Source organism: Oryctolagus cuniculus, chromosome 17, assembly GCF_051225735.1.
Source record: "Oryctolagus cuniculus isolate XC-2025 breed Fujian yellow rabbit chromosome 17, ASM5122573v1, whole genome shotgun sequence".
Classification (NCBI taxonomy): domain Eukaryota; kingdom Metazoa; phylum Chordata; class Mammalia; order Lagomorpha; family Leporidae; genus Oryctolagus; species Oryctolagus cuniculus.
This window is the reverse complement of record NC_142883.1, coordinates 37,643,218-37,663,429: the sequence shown is the minus strand read 5'-3', so window position 1 is coordinate 37,663,429 and position 20,212 is coordinate 37,643,218. Positions and strand designations below refer to the sequence as shown.

Genomic DNA, 20,212 nt, shown 5'->3' with positions numbered 1-20,212 from the left:
TCTGACCTAGCACCAGCTGATGCTGGCATTTGAGGAGTGAACCACTGGAACAAAGATCTCTTTCTCTTTGAATAATTTTTTTTTATTTCAGTGACATTTTATGCTTAAAAAAAGCAGTTTGCCTATATTTATACCTAAGTATTGACCTCTTCCTTGTAAGCAAAATACTTTGCACCAAACATTTATAATTCCATTTTTCCCATGAACTTTTTGAAGCTCCCTAGTGTTTGTGTGCACGCATACACACATGTGCACAAGGATATATCATGGAATAACAGAATAAAATGACATCCTGGTATCTTTCTTGGTATGTACATTTCAAATCTTCAAAGAACTAACTGTACATACAATACCAGTATATTTATTCACATATCCCTTTGAAGAAAGAGGAAACAAAAAATACAGTCAAAAACCGATAACCTAAGAAAAATCATACATATTAAGATTGACAGTTCTCAGTAGGGACCTACTATTAGGCAAGGCTCTAGCCTAAATAATTCCACACAAAAATTCTCTGAGTGAAATAATATTATCATATCAAATTAAGAAAATGAAACAATATAACAAGCCTTAAAGAAATCACAGTCTTCATTTTCTAGATCAAATACCCTTATGTATCAAAATTATCTGGGGAACAAAGTATCAGGAAATTCCCAATTACAAAAAAAGGACAAAAAAAAATGTCCCTCCCCAGTACCACCACACAATAAAAAACACTGAACAGGCTTTGTTAAAATATTACATGCAAATCTGGTTTCCACACTGCACAAAAACTAAGTGGAGAAACTAGAGGAAGCCCAGGCCACATGGGTGGACAGCAGGTGCAAGAGGACAAGATAAAAGAGCATTTCCTTAATCTGAAAAAGAGAATGCTGAAAAACGGGATAAGAGCCTCCAAAATCCAAATGGCCCGACACATCAGTTAAAAGACACATGGCTTCACTAAGAACAAAAAATTTTAAAGACATAAAAGCTTAAAACAATGTGATAGTTTTCCGATAATGCTTGATGTTGGCCAAAAATGTGAGGGAAGGGGCACTCTCCACAAACTGGTAAGAGTTTAATTAGCACAACATGAGCAGAAAACAGTCTGTCAGAATGCATCAAAGTTCCACCCACGTCTAGCTCCTGACCCTATGCTTCCACTTCTAGAAATTAACCCTACGGAAACAGACAAAGCAAAAACATAGGCGCAAAAATATTACCTTCAACATTGTTCAAAATAGGTAAAAACTGCAAATATCTTAGGTGCCCTTTTATAGAGGACTGCTTAAATTAATTTGTTTAGTCACATAACTTTTTTTGCAGGTGCTGAAAAAGATAAGTATAAATAGAACCTGGTTTGAATAAACCAAGCAACAAAATTCTTACTGGAATAAATGAAATAATCTAAATATGAAGAGAATATATTATATTAGGAGTATTAATGAAGTTAGGTGAGATGATAATGCCACATAAAAAATATCCTCATTTTTAGAGCCATACACAGAAATATTTAGAACCAAAATGATATGGTTGTAATCTACATTAAAATAGATCAAAAAAGAGAAAAAGAAAACGACTATAACAATATTTTTAAGAAACAAAAGTTATATTTATTTGCACTGACATGGAAAGATACTGTTTGGGGGCCGACGATGTGGTGTAGCAGGTAAAGCCGCTGCCTGCAGCGACGGCATCCCATATGGGCACCGGTTCAAGCCCTGGCTGCTCCACTTCCGATCCAGCTCTCTGCTATGGCCTGAGAAAGCAGTAGAAGATGGCCTAAGTCCTTGGGCCCCTGCACCCACATGGGAGACCTGGAAGAAGCTTCTGGCTCCTGGCTTCGGATTGGCACAGCTCCAGCCGTTGCGGCCAACTGGGGAGTGAACCAGCGGATGGAAGACCTTTCCCTCTGTCTCTCTCTGTGGTTCTACCTCTCAAATAAACACAATTTTAAAAGAAAAAAAAAAAAAAAGAAAGAAAGATACTATGTTTGATCTCCTTCAGGAGTTTTTAAATGTTTATACTAAGGCTGGTGCTGCGGCTCCCTTGGCTAATCCTCCGCCTGCAGTGCCGGCACCGGGGGTTCTAGACCCAGTTGGGGCACCAGTCCTGTCCCAGTCGCCCCTCTTCCACTCCAGCTCTCTACTGTGGCCCAGGAGGGCAGTGGATGATGGCCCAAGTGCTTGGGCCCTGCACCCGCATGGGAGACCAGGAGAAGCACCTGGCTCCTGGCTTCGGATCAGCACAGCTCTGGCCGTAGTGGTCATTTAGGGGGTAAACCAACGAAAGGAAAACCTTTCTCTCTCTCTCTCTAACTCTGCCTGTCAAAAAAAAAAAAAAAAAAAAACAAAACTTTATACTGAAACAAAGTATTTGGAAGGAAACATGACACATGGTGCTCTCTGGAGAACACTGTTGGAGTAGAAGAGGACTTTCATGTTCCCTCTTCCAGGTTACATGGTTCAGTGTTGTTTGGTGATGGAGAAGTGGAGAGGAGCAGACTCAGTACTGTTTGAAAAAATATTTTTACAACAAACAGGTCTTAAGTGTATGGCTTTTTTTTTTTAAAGGCAATTTTAGTTAAATTAAGATCTTCAAGAATACGAAGATTTTCTGTGGTAGATATCATTCTCCCCTATTAATAGATAAATCCAAAGTGATGAAACCAATTAAAACAGGAAAGCTGGCCGGTGCCGCTGCTCACTTGGCTAATCCTCCGCCTGTGGCGCCGGCACCCCAGGTTCTAGTCCTGGTTGGGGCGCCAGGACTAGAAGGAAGACCTTTCTGTCTGTCTGTCTCTCTCTCACACTGTCTAACTCTGCCTGTCAAAAAAAAAAAAAAAAAAAAAAAAAAAAAAAAAAAACTCCCCCGTGGGAGACCCGGATAAAGCTCCTGGCTTCAGGTCGGCCCAGCCCCGGCTGTTGCAGCCATTTGAGGGATGAATCAGTGGATGAAAGACCTTTCTCTCTGTGTCTCTGTCTCTCCCCCTCTTTCTCTGTAACTCTGCCTTTTAAATAAACAAATAAATCTTTAAAAAACAAACAAACAAAAAACCCCAATGCTATAAGGGACATGCATTTGATTTAGCAGTTATGATGATGCTTGGTATTCCTGCATCCCACACTGGAATGCCTGATTCCAGGTCCTTGCTAACATGTACCAAGGGAAGCAGCAGGTGATGGCTCAAGTACTTAGATACCTGCCACTCATATCAGAGTAGTAATGATTTCTCAGCACCTGTCCTCAACCTGGCCCAGCCCTGTCTGTTGCAGGCATTTGGGGAGTCAACCAGTAGACAGAAAACCTCTTTCTCTCTTTCAGATGAATTAATAAAAATTTTTAAAGATTTTATTTCTTTATTTGAGAGGTAGAGTTACAGACAGTGAGAGGGAGAGATATAGAGAGGTCTTGTGTCCGTTGGTTCACTACCAAAATGGCTGCCAATGGCCAGAGTTGCGCCGATCTGAAGCCAGGAGTCAGAAGCTTCTTCTGGGTCTCCCACGTGGGTACAGGGGCCCAAGGACTTGGGCCATCTTCTACTGCTTTCCCAGGCCAAAGCAAAGAGCTGGACTGGTAAAGAAGGAGGCGGGACTTGAACCGTGCCCATATGGGATGGTGGCACTGCAGGCAGAGGATTAACCTACTGCGCCACCATGCCGGCCCCAAATTAATAAAATTTTTTAAATAATAATAATGCCATAGAACATATTTAAAAATGTGTAAAAATATGCATAATCTCTATTAAGTAGAAAAAATTAGATTGTAAGACAGAATATAAACTATGGTCCCATTTTTGTTCTAACTATACCCCCACAAAGTTAAAAAACAAAACAAAACAAAAATTTTTTTTAGATTTATTTATTTGAGAGGCAGATTTACAGAAAGAGAGAGAGAGAGAGAGATAGAAAGTGAGATCTTCCAGCTGCTGGTTCACTCCCCAAACGGTCACAATTGCCAGGGCTGGGCCAGATCAGAGCCATGAGCCAGAAGCTTCCTCTGGGTCTCCCACATGGGTGCAGGGGCCCAAGGACTTGGGCTATTCTCGGCTGCTTTCCAGGCCATAGCAGAGAGCTGCATTGGAAGTGGAGCAGCTGAAACCTGAACCAGAGCCCATATGGGATGACAGCACTGCAGGCATTCTGCAAGAGAAGCCACAACGCCAGCCCCAAAACAAAACAAAAATTTAAATAAATAAATAAAAACCTAGAAAAATATACACACCACATACCAAAACATTAAAAGTACCTAACTCTTGGGGCTGACACTGTGACACAGAGTTAAGCTGCCTCCTACAACACCAACATCCCGAATGAGCACTGGGTTAGAGTCCCAGTTGCTCTACTTCCAATCCAGCTCCCTGCTGAATGGCCTGGGAAAAGGAAAGAAGGTGGCCCAAGAGTGTGGGACCCAGCCACCCGTGCGGTAGACCCAGATGAAGATACCAACTTCTACCTGGCCCAGCACTGGCTATTGCAGCCATCTAGAGAGTGAACCAGCAAACTGAAGATCTTTCACTCTTTCTTTCTCTGTAACTTTGACTTTCTAAATAAATAAATAAATAAATCTTAAAAAAAAAAAAAAAAAAAAGAGAGAGAGAGAGAGAGAGAGGCCAGCATTATGGAGTAGCGGGTAAAGCCACCACCTGGGATGCCACCATTTCATATAGGTGCTGGTTCAAGTCCCAGCTGCTCCACTTCTGATCTAGCCCCCTGCTAATGCGCCTGGGAAAGCAGCTGCAGACAGCCCAAGTGCCTGGACCCTGGCCATCCACATGGCCACATCTTCATGGAGAGCACCATGAAGCTTCCTGGCTTCAACCCAGCCATTGTGGTCTGGAGAGTGAGCCTGCGAATGGAAGGTATTTTCTTTCTTTCTCTCTCTCTCTCTCTCTGTTTCTCCCTCAATCTCTGTAATCCTGGCTCTCAAATAAATAAATAACATCATAAAAAAAAAAAGTACCTAAGTCTTCACTGTTGAGGTTAAGAAAGACTATTTCCTTAATGTTGCTTGGTTGTTTCCTACATTTTATACAATGGACAAGTATAACATTTATAAAGAGAAAAAGCAGCTATTTAACTACTTTATCACATTTAAAAACAAAAGTCTTCCCTGCCTATGGAAGAGGGAGAGAGCCTTCAAAGCTCCATGACTGAATAAACAGCATGGGTAGGAACCACCATCTTCAGAGAAACTGCTAGACGTGAGTAGTGCTTGCCCTCAAGCTGGCATGGTAAGGGCTGGGGTGGGATGGAGGTGGGTGAGTCTGCTGATTCAAAATAAACAGAATTACAACTCAATGCAATTACTAAACCTTTGACATTTAGCCAAGCTCCCCCCATCCCCTACCTTCATTCCCTTAAGCTTGGGTATTTGCTCCTGATCTGTACATTCTCATACATTCTTTGGAAACTATTTGGGGTGAGGGTCTCAGATAAAAGAACCATACACATGGTAATGGGGCAGTGCAGTCAAGAGCAGAGGCTGCAAAGCATAGCAGACCTCACCTTCTGGGCTGGCTGTGCCTCTAACAAAACAGATGACCTTAAACAAGTCACCTAGGACCTGCTTCCCCATATGGACAGCACAGTTATCAGCCTGCTTCACAGGCTGCTGTGGGAAATACAGGAGATGTCTGTACAGACTAACCCAAGGACAGTACCTGACCAAATGAGAGCTGTTTGTATTATCTCCAGAATCTACTGGCAGTGGACTTATGCAATAAAAATACCAAGATCAAAGTAAATTGATAATATCTATGCTCAAAATGGCCTACCTGATTTCCTTCCATTCATGTTCTTGTACTGCATGAGTCTTACTGAGGAGACTAGAAATGCTTTCTAATTACTTGTGTCAGAGGGTTTGTCTCTGCTTGCTGCTCCTCTATTGACATTCGCATGGCATACAGTAGGCACTACATGGAAGAGATCTTCAAGACTGAATGGTTTCTTGACTTGTACAAATTTTCTTTGTATGAAACAGTATGAACAAGCAGAATTCTTTTCATTTTGAATTTCTCCGAGGCAAATTTATTCAACTGACTCAAAGAAAACAAGAACCAGTAGATTTGAGACTACACATCAAGCAAAACAATCAATAACATACAAAAGGCATTAAAAATTACCAAAGAGGGGCTGGCAGTGTGGCACAGCAGGTTAAGCTGCCGCCCGCAATGCCAGCATCCCATATGGACACCAATTTGAGTCTGGCTGCTCTACTTCTGATCCAGCTTCCCGATCAAGGTCTGGGAAAAGCAGTGAAGGTGGCCCAAGTACTTGGGTCCCTGTACCCATGTGGCAGACCCAGTTGAAGCTCCTGGCTCCTTGCTCCAGAGCTGGGCCAGGCAGTTGCAGCCATTTGGGGAATGAACCACAGGACCGAAGATTGATTGATTGATTTTCTCTCTTTCTTTTCCTCTCCCTCTTTCTCTCCCCCTCTCCTTCTCCTTGTCTGCTGTAACTCTGCCTTTCAAATAAATAGTCAAATATAGTCCAAGCGCTAATTTCAAAGCCAGTCAAATGTATAAACTTATTAGGAACTAGGTTATAAATATGAGAATTATAATAATCAAGAAATAATTATGTCTTAAAGTATCATGATTTATATTTATTTCAAAGGCAGAGTTACATAGAGAGGAAGAGACATTTGGTTCATTTCCCAAATGGCTGCAATGAATGGAGCCGGGTCATGTTGAAGCCAGGAATTTCACCCAGGTCTCACACATGGGTGGCAGGGACCCAGATACTTACTTGGGCCATCTTCCTAGATGCTTTCCCAGACATGTTAACAGGGAGCTGGAGAGGAAATGGAACAGTCAGGTAATGAGCTGGCACCCATAGAAATGCAAGTGTTGTAGACAACAGTTTAACCTGGCACACCGCAATACCAGCCAGGCATACAGACTTTCTTTAAGACAAGTCAGAAATAACAATATAGCCTATGTTTTGTTTTGTTTTTCTCATGCTCTTAACCTCTACTCCTTGTCAAACTGCCATGAAAACTAAATGGAAGAATACACGCCAAATTGTTAGTTAGGTTTTCTCTGAGAAGTAAATATGTCTATTTGGAAAAGTAAGAGAACTTTTTCCTTTATATACAACTATGCTGTTTACATTTTTTCACTAAAATTACCACATATTGATACTTTTTTTTAAACTTAACAGTTGAACATAAGACTAATTAAACTAGATCTCATAAAATCCCTAGGAAGTTTCATAAATATCGAGACAGAATATCTCTACTCTTGGAAAAACTGCTTTGCAGTTTCTCATGGTACTTTTAGAGACAATCTAGATAGTTCAGGATACTGTATTATGAGTAAGTAAGCAGTAGCCACACTTGAAACTGGAAAGGAGAAACCTGCTGAACCCATGATCTGATCTCATATTTCCAGCTGCCTCTTACACCCTCTTACACACCATGACTGACACCACCACTGGCTTGACCAAGGCTTTCAATTAAGAAATGGTAACAGAACCAAACACTCTTGAAAAGTAATTTCATGAAAAAGCAACTCAAACAAATATTACAAAGCAGCTTACATGACATCAACATTGGGCTATGTTTGTCTCCACTTCTGGGATTATTTGGGTTATGAAAGGCAACAAGGCAACTTTATCACTATGGCATGGTGAGGGCTGGGGTGGGGTGGAGGTGGGGGAGTCTGCTGATTCAAAATAAACAGAAGTACAACTCAATGCAATTACTAAACCTTTGACATTTAGCCAAGCGTAGGAACCAACAAAAACCACACAAATGCTACAAGCCTTCCAAGAAAATAGTATTCCCTTAAACAAAGGTCTTACTTTCTGCTGTTCTACCAAGTAGCCCCTCTTTTGGATCACTTGTTCCTATTTTGGTACAATGAATTCCTAAAGAGCTTCAATGAGTTGTGAAATAATTGTTATTCATAAGCAAAAAGAAAAAAAAGGAAGAAAGAAAGAAAAATCAGGATTAACTGCAATTGCCACTATAACTGAGAAACTTACATCTTACACTTTTACCGTGTAAATAATGCACAGATCCTGCGGGAACATGCCAAACACCAGGATTCTTAATTAATGGAGCTCTTTAATGTGCAAATCAGGAACAAATTGCAAGTTCTGACTTGCATTGATTATGAAAACATTAATTGAATGAGCAAGACCCTAAAAAAAGAATCGCAAGTCTTCCAAGAGACCAAAAGAATACAAAGCTCTGGAAACCAGACAAATCTGACCAATGCCTAAAATGCAACCCTAAAGCTGAGTGCTCTCACTAGTACACAATGAATTCAAAAACAAAAAGAAAAAAACCAACAGTCTAATCAGAAAGCAATCACTATAAAAAGGAAGTATTTCACTACTGTCTTGCATTACACAGAAAAATGAGTTTACTGCAGAGGCTACAGACACCACTTTAAGAGGAAAAATCACTTTTATAAATACACACAAACACACACATATGTATAGAGGTGTAACAAAACAATGCTGTCTCTTTAAAAAGAATTCATCCTATATAAATTATAGCCATAAACTTTTCCTGCAGTGCAGCCTAATTAATTCTTGTTCTATACACAAAGGGAAATGCTGGGTGACAAATGGGTGTGAAGCCAGAAAGCTGCCAGGTCTGCAAAACATTTTCTACTTCAATTTATAAGCAATTTTGCAGTAAATCATCAACCAGAACCTGGAATCTCAGGAATCTCCAAGTGTCCAAACCACATTATATCACTTATCAAAGAGAGAAGGAAAAAGAGTTTAAAGACATCTCATTTTTCAGTCCCAACCCACATCAAAATCTAGAGGCTTTGTATAATCTATTATTCTCGTCTGGGTAAGGTTTTAGTACCAAAGATATATATTTCAGACAAAAATGACACTACAGGGTTGATGTAGCCTATTCTTCTATCCCTAGAAATACTGTATCACATATCCATTACCATAAGAAGTATCCCCAGAGTTATTTGGGAATAAGCACACAACTATTTTTATCTACCCCCTCCCCCAAGCCAAGCAAAATGTTCACCATCAAGTCAAGTTGAAGGGTTCACCAGAGAGCCACTGCAGAACACAGGTGAAGAACACCCCCAGGAAGCAGAGGCTACTGGAGAAGAGAGCTGAAACTCACAGGAGACAAAGCAAGCCCGACCCTTCCCCCATCCCTAGCCCAAGGCACCACTGATCAGCTCCCTGTCCCAGCAATTTTACCTTCTGCAGAATGTCATAGAAATGGAATTTTAGCGTATAATCTTTTTAAACCAGTATCTTCCACTTAACATAACATCTCTGAGATTCATCTGTATTTGTGTGTGCATCAATAGTTTGTTCTTATTGCTGAGTAACAGACCACAGTTTGTTAGTGGCTTGCCCACTGAAGGACATTTGGGTTGTTTCCAGTTTTTGGTGATCATGAATAATGCTGTTATATAAACATATGTACAAGTTTTTTGTGTGAATGTATGCTCTCATTTCTCTAACATAATTACAAGACTGCTGGATTAGGATCACTTGGTAAATACACATTTAACTTTATTTTTGAAAATCACTCAACTGTTTTTCCAAAGCGGCTGTACTATTTTTGCATTCCCACCAAGAACACAGGCTAAATTCTCAGTGCTCTGCATTCCGGCTAACATTTGGTGTTGTCAGGTGTGTGTTTGTAGTCACTCTCATTGCTAAGTAGAAGAATTTCCATCACACTCAGCACTTAGATTAAACACCTTTTCATGTGCTCACTGGACATAATGTATCTTCTTTGGTAAAGTGTCCAAACCTTTTGCCCGATTTTTAATGAGTATTTTTCACTGTTGAGTTCTGAGAGTTCCGTATTCTGGACACAAAGCCTTTGTCAGATATGTGATTTGCAAATATTTCCTCCAGGTCTGTCTTTTCTCTCTGTTAGCATATTCAGACTTACTCCAATCATCAATTTCCTCTTTAAAGGATTATGCTTTTCATAATATATCTAGAACACTCAGCTTAACCCAAGGTCATGAAGATTTTCTCCCATGTATTCTTCAAATACTTTATAGTTCTATGTTTTAAACTTAAATCAGTGTAAACTATAGGTTGATGTTCAGCTTTTCTGCAAATGAAAACACAATTTGTTCCAGCACCATTTGTTGAAAAGATTATCCTTTCTCCACTGAACTGACTTTGCATCTTCTTACAAAGTCCACTGCACCAACAGTTAATGCAGTAAGTTCTAGTGTTCTACAGCTCACGGGGTTACCACAATTCACAATAACCTATGATATGCTTTATGAATAAATAGAACTCCCAACATTAACCATTGATAACAGGAAATAGCAATCAATTTGATTTAATCACTGTATGATATATGCTTCTATTGAGATATCACAATGTACCCATATACATGTACGGTAACAACAAAAAACTTTTAAAGGTCAATTGCCCATGTTTGTATGAATTTATTTCTTAATTGTCTATTCTATTCCATTGACTATAGTAACCTTTTTTTTTTTAAGATTTATTTATTTATTTGAAAGTCAGTTACACAGAGTGAGAAGGAGAGGCAAAGAGAATCTTCCATCAGCTGGTTCACTCCCCAACTGGCCACAATATCCAGAGCTATGTCAATTGGAAGCCAGGAGTCAGAAGCTTCTTCTGGTCTCCCCCATGGGTGCAGAGGCCCAAGGACTTGGGCCATCCTCCACTGCTTTCCCAGGCCATAGCAGAGAGCTGGACCAGAAGTGGAGCAGCCGGGACTTGAACCAGCACTCATATGGGATGCTGCTACTGCAGGCAGTGGTTTTACCCGCTATGCCACAGAGCTGGCCCCTGATTAAAATAACTTAAAAATGAAAAAACAAGGGTTTCACAGCAGGTTAAGCAACCACCTGCAACGTAGGCATCCCATGTGAGCGTCAGTTCCAGTCCTGGTTGCTCCACTTCCAATCCTGCTCCCTACTAATGTGCCTGGGGAAAGCAGCAAAAGATGGCCCAAGTGCTTGGGTCTCTATACCCACATGGGAAACCCAGATGGAGCTGCAGGCTTCTGGCTTCAGCCTGGCCAGCATTAGCCACTGCAGCCATTTGGGGAGTGAACTAGCAGATGGAAGACCTTAGTCTCTCCCTCTATAACTTTGCTTTTCAAATAAATAAATGAATCTTTTTAAAAAATATATTAACAGGTTGTGGAGATAGGACACACATGTCTTTGGTCTTTGGGCATCTTTATTACACACAGTACATACCCCATTGTGTTCTACCAGCCAAGTGTTTTCAGCAAGAAGGTAGCTGACAGTGTCAATCTCCTTCCCGGGGCCAACGCTGTGGAGTAGTGGGTAAAGCCACTGCCTGCAGTGGCGGCATCCCATATGGGCGCCAGTTCAAGTCTCAACTGCTCCACTTCTTATCCAGCTCTCTGCTATGGCCTGGGAAAGCAGTGGAGGATGGCCCAAGCCCTTGGGTCCCTGCACCCACATGGAAGACCTGGAGGAAGCTCCTGGCTCCTGACTTCAGATCAGCACAGCTCTGGCCGTTGTGGCCAACTGGGGGATGAACCAGCAGATGGAAGACTTCTCTCTCTTTCTCTGCCTCTCCCTCTCTATGTAACTCTTTCAAATACATAAATCTAAAAAAAAAAAAAAAAGAGGGAGTAAGTAGGGTAAGGGTCATAAAAAGAGAGGATGGAGTGATAGGATCGCTAGAATTGAAGACAGAAGATCTTTTGCCAAAAGTGGAGGCAGCCTATAAAAGCTGGAAAGGCATACAGATTTCAAGGAATCAGCCCTGCTGACATGCTGATTTTAGGACTATGAGCCCCAGAAAAGTTTAAGATAGTAAATTCACGCAGTTAAGTAACAAGGCCACAACAATTTGTTACAACAGCAATAGGAAACTAATACTGGGCAATACTTCCAAATTCTGAAGGAAAGTAACTTGTAATCTATAAATGTAAACCCTGCAGCTGGCGCTGTGGCGCAGCAGTTGAGCTGCCATTTGCAGTACCGGCATCCCTTATGGGCGCTGGTGCAGTCCCAGCTGCTCCACTGCTGATTCAGCTCCCTGCTAAAGTACCTGGAAAGATGACCCAAGTGTTTGGGCCCCTGCACCCATGTGGGAGACCTGGCTCCTGGCTTCAGTCTGGGCCAGGGAATGAAAAGCAGATGGAAGTTCTTTTTCTGTCTCTCTTTCTCTTTCTCTCTATAGCTTTTCCTTCTAAATAAATAAATCAAGGAAGGAAGGGAGAGAAAAGAAAGAAAGAAATGGATAGCCAATCAATAATCAGCCAAGGAGGGGCAGGTGTTGTGGTGCAGCATGTTAAACTGCTGCTTAGGATGCCTGGATCCCATATCAGAGTCCCCATTACTCTGCTTCCAATCCAGCTCCCTGTTAATGAACCTGGGAAGCCTACAATGATGGTCCAAGTACTTGGGTCCCAGCTATTCACATGGGAGACCAAGATGGAGCTCAGGCTCCTGGTTTCAGCCTGGCCTAACCCAGCTGGTGTGGGCATTTGGGGAGTGAACCAGCAGATGGAGGATTTCTCTGTCTCTCCCTCTCTCTCCATAACTCTGCCTTTCAAATATATAAATTTTTTAAAATGATAATAACCAACACTATATCAATGAAGAATGAGGGCAGCGTATTTTTAAACCTCTAAGAACTCAGATAATTTACTCTCCATGCATGTTTAGCAGCAAACTGACAAAATAAACTGATAAAAAGTTAAGATAGGGATGAGTGGTTTAGAAATATGCTCTCATAAGAATGTGCTCTCTTGGGGCTGGTGTTGTGATGTAATAGGTTAAAGCTGCCGCCTGCAATGTGGGCATCCCATTTGGGCATTGGTTTGAGTCTTGGCTGCTCTACTTCCAGTCCAGCTCACTGCTAATGTGCCTAGAAAAGCAGTGGAGGATGGCTCAAGTTCTTTGAACCCATGCACCTACATGGGAGACCTGGATGAAGCTCTTAGCTTTAGCCTATCCTAGCCCCAGACATTGGGGCAATTTAGAGAAGATCTCTCTCTGTCTCTGTGAAACTCTGACTTATAAATGACTCTTAAAAAAAAAAAGTGCCCATGGGTCTAGCATGATCTGTAACTCTGCCTTTCAAATAAATCTCTAAAAAAAGAATGTGTCCACATTCTGTATCAGAGGGCATGGGGCGGGGGGGCGGGGGGGGGGTGTGGGGGTGGGAGGGTTCTGTGGTGCAGCGGGTTAAAGCCCTGGCCTGAAGCGTAGGCACCCTATATGAGCGCCAGTTCAAGTCTTGGCCGCTCCACTTCCAATTCAGCTCTCTGCTATGGCCTGGGAAAGCAGTGGAGGATGGCCCAAGTCCTTGGGCCCCTGTACCCATGTGGGAGACCCAGAAAAAGCTCCTGGCTCCTGGCTTTGGATCAGCACAGTTCCAGCCGTTGCGGATAATTGGGGAATGAACCAGCGGATGGAAGACCTCTTTCTCTCTCTCTCTCTGTCTCTCTGTCTCTCCTTCTCTGTATAACTCTTGACTTTCAAATAAATAAATAAATCTTTAAAAAAAGAAAACAGGGCACGGGTTCAAGTCTGGGCTCTGCTTCCAAGTCCAGCTTCCCTCTTATGTATACCTTGGGAAGCAGCAAGTGATGGCTCAAGTACTTGGGTCTCAGCTAGCCACATGGGAAACCAGGTTGAGTTCCAGGTTCCCAGTGTCAGCATGGCCCAGTCTGAGCTATTGTGGGCATTTGGAGAGTAAATCACTAGATGGAAGATTCCCCCCTCTTTGTCCCTCTGCCTTTCAATTAAATGAAAACAATCTTTTTTTTTTAATTTTTCATACACACACACACACACATACACAGGAAGACAAAAGAGCATGAAAGCCTGAAACTTAGAAGAGAAAGAAATGGAAGTCCCAAGGGGACAACTCTACATGCTGAGAACAGTTCAAACCGGAACAGTTCACAGGACACCTGGCATGACTTCAAGTTTGGAAAAAACATTCGAGATGATACAATTAAGCTACAAGAGTGGGGGGGGGGGGAGAAAATTTAAAAACTAATAGTCCAAATGTGAAGCAAACTAAAAGTATGATTTTAAGTAATTGATAGAATGTTGTACTTCAACTAGGAAGGAAGAATTTAAACTAAACTAGAAACATTCTTTGGTCTAGGAGTCATGCTTCTAAATTCAGGGTAAGAAAATACAATTTTCCACACAATTTTCTTCCCTGCCCTTGTATTATACCTTGTATACATGGCAGCCACACTCTAAGTGCAGTTTACTGGACTTCAACTCACACAGTCAACATATGGATACAGCCCTGAAATCTTGGCTGTAGTGGCAGGGCAGAACGCAAAACCTAAGTGGGAAGAAGATGGAATGACTATTTTATACTTTCTCCTTAAAAATTCCACTGCTTCTTCCCCATTCTTCATTCAAAATTTGGTTTCTATTTCAAAGAAAATGCAACAACCTAAGAGAATTTTCAGACTTCTACCATCTGTGTCCATTTATGTACAATCTTGCTGCCTATCTTGTGCCTGTCGTCACAGTTAACTGTCCACACTGCTGTCTAATGCATGGGGCCCAACTTCACTTACCTACTCAAGAACAGCACTGCAGAAAATGTCCCCCTCTCCTGCATCACAATTCTGTCCTCCCTGCTGGATCATTCTTATCAACACATAGACATGCTATTATTTCTCCTATTTTAAGGAAAATACCTCCTCTCTTGATTCCACATCCTCCACCATCTAATGTCCCAATTCTTCACCTCCCTTTAAAGCAGCATCCCTGAAAAGAGCTGTCTATATACAGTTTCTAACTGTTTTCCCTCTGGGGCCAGCACTGTGGCACATTGGGTTTATGCTGCCACAGGCAACACCGCCATCCCATAGGGGCACTGCTTCAAGTCCTGGCTGCTCCACTTCCAATCCAGTTCCTTGCTAAAATAAAATGCCTGGGAAAGGAGCAGAACATGGCCCATGTGCTTGGGACCCTGTACCCACGTGGGAGACCTGGGTAGAGTTCCATGCTCCCAGCTTTGGCCTGGTCACTGCGGCCATTTTGGGAGCAGACCGACAGACAGAAGATCTCTTTCTGTCTTTCCTTCTCTCTCTATAACTATGCCTTTCAAATAAATGAATATAACTTTTAAAAAAATTGTTTTTCCTATTCTCTCCTGAACTCATTCTAGTCAAGCCTCTATTCCTACACCTCCACAGATGCTCATCAAGGTCACAGGTAATCACCACATTACTAAATTAAACAGTCAACTCTCATGCCCCTCCTTTCTTAACTGGTCAGCATCTTCTTCCATTTCATAAAATAAACAGAGCTATAAACACATGATGTAAAATTAGAGAAATAAATAGAATGAGATTGAATGTAAGACAAGGGAGTACTGTCATCCTGGATGCTCTGTGCTGTTTATCTTATTCAAGTGTGGTTTCAATAAAACAATTGAAGAAAAGGTTTTAAGACAAATAACAATAAAGCAGGGTAGCATCTTACTCAAGAGTTAAGATCTGAAGTCGGAAGACAGGAGCAGGTCTCTGGCCTCGCACTTAAGATGCTGCTTGAGACTTCCACAGCCCATATCAGAATACCTGGGTTCAAGTCCCAGTTCAATTCCCAATTCCAGCTTCATACTAATGTGAACTCTGGGAGGCAGCAGTGATGGCTCAAGTACTTAGGTCCCTGCCACCCATGTGGGAGACAGGAACTGAGTTCCTGGCTCCTGGTTTCAGCCTGGCCAAGCCCTAGGTCCTGTAATACCCATTTAGGGAGTGAACAACTAGATGAGTGCTCCCTCAAATAAAGTGAATACTTTAAAATTTAACAAATAAGAAAAAGATAGGGGCCAGTGCTGTAGCGTAGCAGGTAAAGCCACCATCTGCAGTGCCGGCATCCCATATGGGAGCCAGTTTGAATTCCAGCTGCTCCATTTCCAATCCAGCTCTCTGCTATGGCCTGGGAAAGCAGCAGAGATGGCCTAAGTGCTTAGGCCCCTGCACCAACGTGGGAGACCAGGAACAAGTTCCTGGCTCCTGGCTTCAGATCGCCCAGCTCTGGCCATTACAGCTATTCGGGGAGTGAACCTGCAGATGAAAGACCTCTCTTTCTATGCCTCTGCCTCTGTAACTCTGCCTTTAAAATAAATAAATAAAATCTTAAAAAAAAAAAAAATGATTTTCTACCAAGATAGCTTTCAGTAGTTCTTAGCTTCCACAGTTCTGCGCTCAGTCTAGTGCTCCTTTGCAGTCTATGTGGAATCACTACATAGGAATTCAACACTTGCCTCCTGGTTCCACCACTGAGACTTCGGAAGAGCTCCTGCTCTGTGATCGCTCTCTCTCCGTATATAACACAAATGCCCAGTTAAGCAAGTTGGACAAAGTAGTAACTCAGTAGGAACCAAAAGTCCTCCTATACAGAACTCATTCTGCAATACACAGACAAAACATAGCATTTATTTCAATACCAAGTCAACAGGCATTATGTAAATATCAAACAGAAAGTCATCAAGAAATGATTGCCTTCTTTCCCACCTACAGTTAAAGAAAAATAAGAGACCAGAAATACCCTGTGGTGGCAGAAGTGCAGGAAAACAACTGTTACAGATGAGAATTTAAATTGTTACAATTTTTCTAAAGGCCACTCTGGCACTATATTTCAAAAACCTTAAAACAACAACAACAACAACAACAAAAACAGCACAATCATTTCTCCCAGCAGCTACATTTCCAGGGTGATGCAGTTCTGGGCAGTCCAACACCGTGTCCACCAGCGACATGTGGCCACTGAGCACTTAAAATGCAACTAGCTCAAATTGAGATGAACCATAAATGCAGAATTAGATTCTAGATTGCAAAGACTTAACATGAAAAAAAGATGAAAAAGATCTCATTATTACTTTTATATTGATTACATGTTAAAATTGTATTTTACAATATTACATAAAATAAATTACCAAAATTAACTTTACTTGTTTACTTTTTTATTGTGCTTACTAGAAAAATTTAAATTGCATTTACAGCTTGCATATTTATATTCTTCAGTGCTACTTTTAGATAAATTTTATAAATATATACGTACAAGGATGTTTATCCAAGAATGCCTTATGAAAATGAAAAACTAGAGGCCAGCAATGTAGTCCAGTAGGTTTGGCCTCCGCCTCTGACACTGACATCAAATGCTTGGGCCCTTACCACCAACATGGGAAATTCAGATGGAGTTTTAGACTCCTGGCTTTGGCCTGGCCCAGCCCTAATCATAGCAAGCATTTAGGAAATGAACCAGCGGATGGAAAATCTCACTTGGCCTCTCCCTTTTAACGTGTCACTCTGCCTTTCAAATAAATTTTTTTAAGTAAAAAATTATGGGCTGGCATTGGGAAACAGAAGGTTAAGCTTCTGCCTGCAGTGCTGGCATCCCATATGGGCACCAGTTCGAGTCCCAACTGCTCCATTTTTGATCCAGCTCCCTGCTAATGCACCAGGGAAAGCAGCAGAGGATGGCCCAATTACTGCCCTTGCACTCACGTGGGAGATCTGGAAGAGGCTCCAGGCTCTTGGCTTGGGCCTGGCCCAGTCCTGGCTGTTTTGACTGTTTGAGGACTGAACCAATGGATGGAAGACCTTTCTCCCTTTCCTTCTCTCTCTGAATCCCTGCCTTTCAAATCAATAAATAAAATTCTTAAAAAAAGAAAAGTGGGGGCCGATGCTGCAGCATAGGCTGCTTAGCCTCCTATGCTTCTGCCAATCTATTTGGGCACTGTTTCAAATCCCAGTTGCTCCACTTCTGATCCAGCTCTCTGCTTATGGCCTGGGAAAGCAATGAAAGATGGCCCAATTCCTTGGGCACCTGCACCCATTCGGGAGACCTGGAAGAAGCTCCTGGCTTCAGACTGGTCCAGCTCTGGCCATTGCAGCCATTTGGGGAGTGAACCAACAGATGGAAGACTTTTCTCTCTGTCTCTCTCTCCCTCCCTCTCTCTCTCTACAACTCCACCTCTCAAATAAATAAAATTAAATTAAATAAAGATGTTTTTAAAAAGTGAAAAATTAGAAGAATCCTAAAGATGAGATCTTCCATTTAATGGCTCACTCCCAAAACTGTCACAACAACTGGGGCTGGGCCAGGCATAATCCAGGAGCCCGAAACTCCATCCGGGCCTCCCTTGTGGGTGGCAGGGGCCCAAGCATTTGGGTCATCCTCTGTCTGCTTTCCCGGGTACACTTAGCAGGGAGCTGGATCAGAAGCAGAGCAGCCAGGACTTGAATTAGTGCTCATACAGGATATCGGTTTCACAGGTGGCGGTTTAATCTAATGCGCCACAATGCTAGACCCAAGTAAAATTATTTTTTAAAATGAAAGCCATCCACTGAGACAAAAAGATCAACTGTACTCATGTCATCCTGCCTTAACAAAGTCTGTATAAGGGCCCTTAAGTCTGCACAAGGCTACACTTGCAGGAGGTACAAGTGCCTTTGTCCCAAGCAATGCTTAAACCCATCCCAAGTAACTGAGAACATTCCAAGGTTCTACAGATCACTCTGCTAACTGTGCCATGGATTCATAAAGTGTTAACTGAGACATAAGACATCTCAGCAACTAAAAAGGGGGAGATTTTGCTAATAATATTTGTTGCCTAAAGGATAGGGAACTGGGTGGCAGGGACACAGCGGTGAAGAGTATATAGAGTCTAGTACTATATAGTACACTATAGAGTCTAGTATCTTATGAATGTTGAACCATGTAAATACACTATCTACTTAAAAATAAATAAAATTTAAAAATAAAGCAGGGAGACTGTGTTGGCATAGAGTGAAGAAGCCAACTAAGACTATCTGGGTTCCATACCCAGCTCTGCTCCTGACTCCAGCTTTCTGCTAATGTGTAGCTGTGAGGCAGCAACGACGATTAAAATCACTGGATTCCTGCCACCCAAGTGGGAAATCTGGAATGAGGTATTGCTTCCCAGCCTTAGCCTGGCTCAGCCCCAGCCATTGCAGGCATTTGGGGACCGAAACAGTGGACATGAGCACTTTTGTGCGTCTCTTTCTCTGTCTCCATCTCTTGGCCTCTCAAGTAAATTTTTAAAATTTAAAAAACAGGGCCAGCATTGAGGCATAGTGGGTAAGGCCACCACCTGCAATGTCAGAATCCCACATAGACACTGGTTCAAGTCCTGGCCACTCCACTTCCAATCCAGCTCCCTGCTAATGCTCTTGGGAAAGCAACAAAGGATGGCCCAAGTAATTGGGCCCCTGCACCCACACAAGAGACCAGAAGAAACTTTTGGCTCCTGGCTTCGGATCAGCCCAGCTCCAATTGCACCAATTGGGGAGTGAACCAGCAGATGGAAGACCCCTCTGTCTCTCTCTCTTTGCCTTTCAAATAAATAAATCTTTTTAAATAAACAAATAAAGCACAAACATTATCAAGACTCCATGATTGCCTATGACTTACTCAAAATTTAAAACATCATTCTTTAAGGTATCTGTTAGTGATAAGCTCAAATTAACTTCAAAAATTTTAGTCGATTTAGGTCAAAATAACTGGGGACAGAAAAAGCCACACAAAGAGGAAGCAAATGAATTAGAAGTAGAAAGATGTGGGGGAGCAAAGAAAATACACTTTATTGATAAGTATCTACTTTCAGTGTTATTTGAAAAGGCAGGGAGACAGAGACACAGATAGAGACAGATCTTACACCAGCTGGTGCACTCCTCAAGTGCCTGGAATAGCCAGGCGTCAAAACTCAATCTGGGTGTCCAAAACAGGTGGCAGAGACCCAAATACCTGCACTATCACCTGCTGCTTCCCAGTAAGAGCACTGGCAAGAAGCTGGATCAAAAGCAGAGAAGCCAGGACTCAAATAAGGAGCTCTAAAACGGGCTGCAGGTATCCCAAGTGTCAAGCTAACTGCTGTATCACATATCTACCCAAGACTGGAATTTATTTTTATACTTAGACAAGTAAAAAAATTTAATCCTTCCTCTACATTTATATTACATTATACTGTGTTCTTGCATGTTTTGCTTATGGGAAATATCAAAATGTCAAGCATTGTTTCTATTAAAGGTCTTTAACGATATTGCATTTTACACCTGTAATGAAACATGGTACTCACTGCAGTCTGTAAGCATCTCATTAAATACATTAATAGCATGCATTTCACTAAAAGGTCAACTCATTATGGCTGCAGTTTAGCTTTCCTTTAATCACTTCATTTAAAGCTATAGAACAACTCTGAAAAAGACAGTAGAGACTGCCTGACACAGAAATGTTCCCAATTCT

The 20,212-nt window shown here is 41.9% G+C and overlaps 1 protein-coding gene across 6 annotated transcripts in view; it reads right to left on the bottom strand.

Moving 5' to 3' along the window:
- The window catches only part of AATF (apoptosis antagonizing transcription factor), a 122,519-nt gene that overhangs the window by 89,455 nt on the left and 12,852 nt on the right, over positions 1-20,212 (bottom strand). Inside the window, exon 5 of one of the 6 annotated variants that reach the window (XM_089317372.1) lies at positions 11,531-11,559. The exons of the other annotated variants lie outside the window; for them this stretch is intronic. Coding sequence (XP_089173498.1) covers positions 11,546-11,559 — 14 coding nt within the window. The 3' untranslated portion in view covers positions 11,531-11,545. Of the gene's footprint in view, positions 1-11,530; positions 11,560-20,212 lie in introns of those variants that run through there. 6 annotated transcript variants of the gene reach the window in all.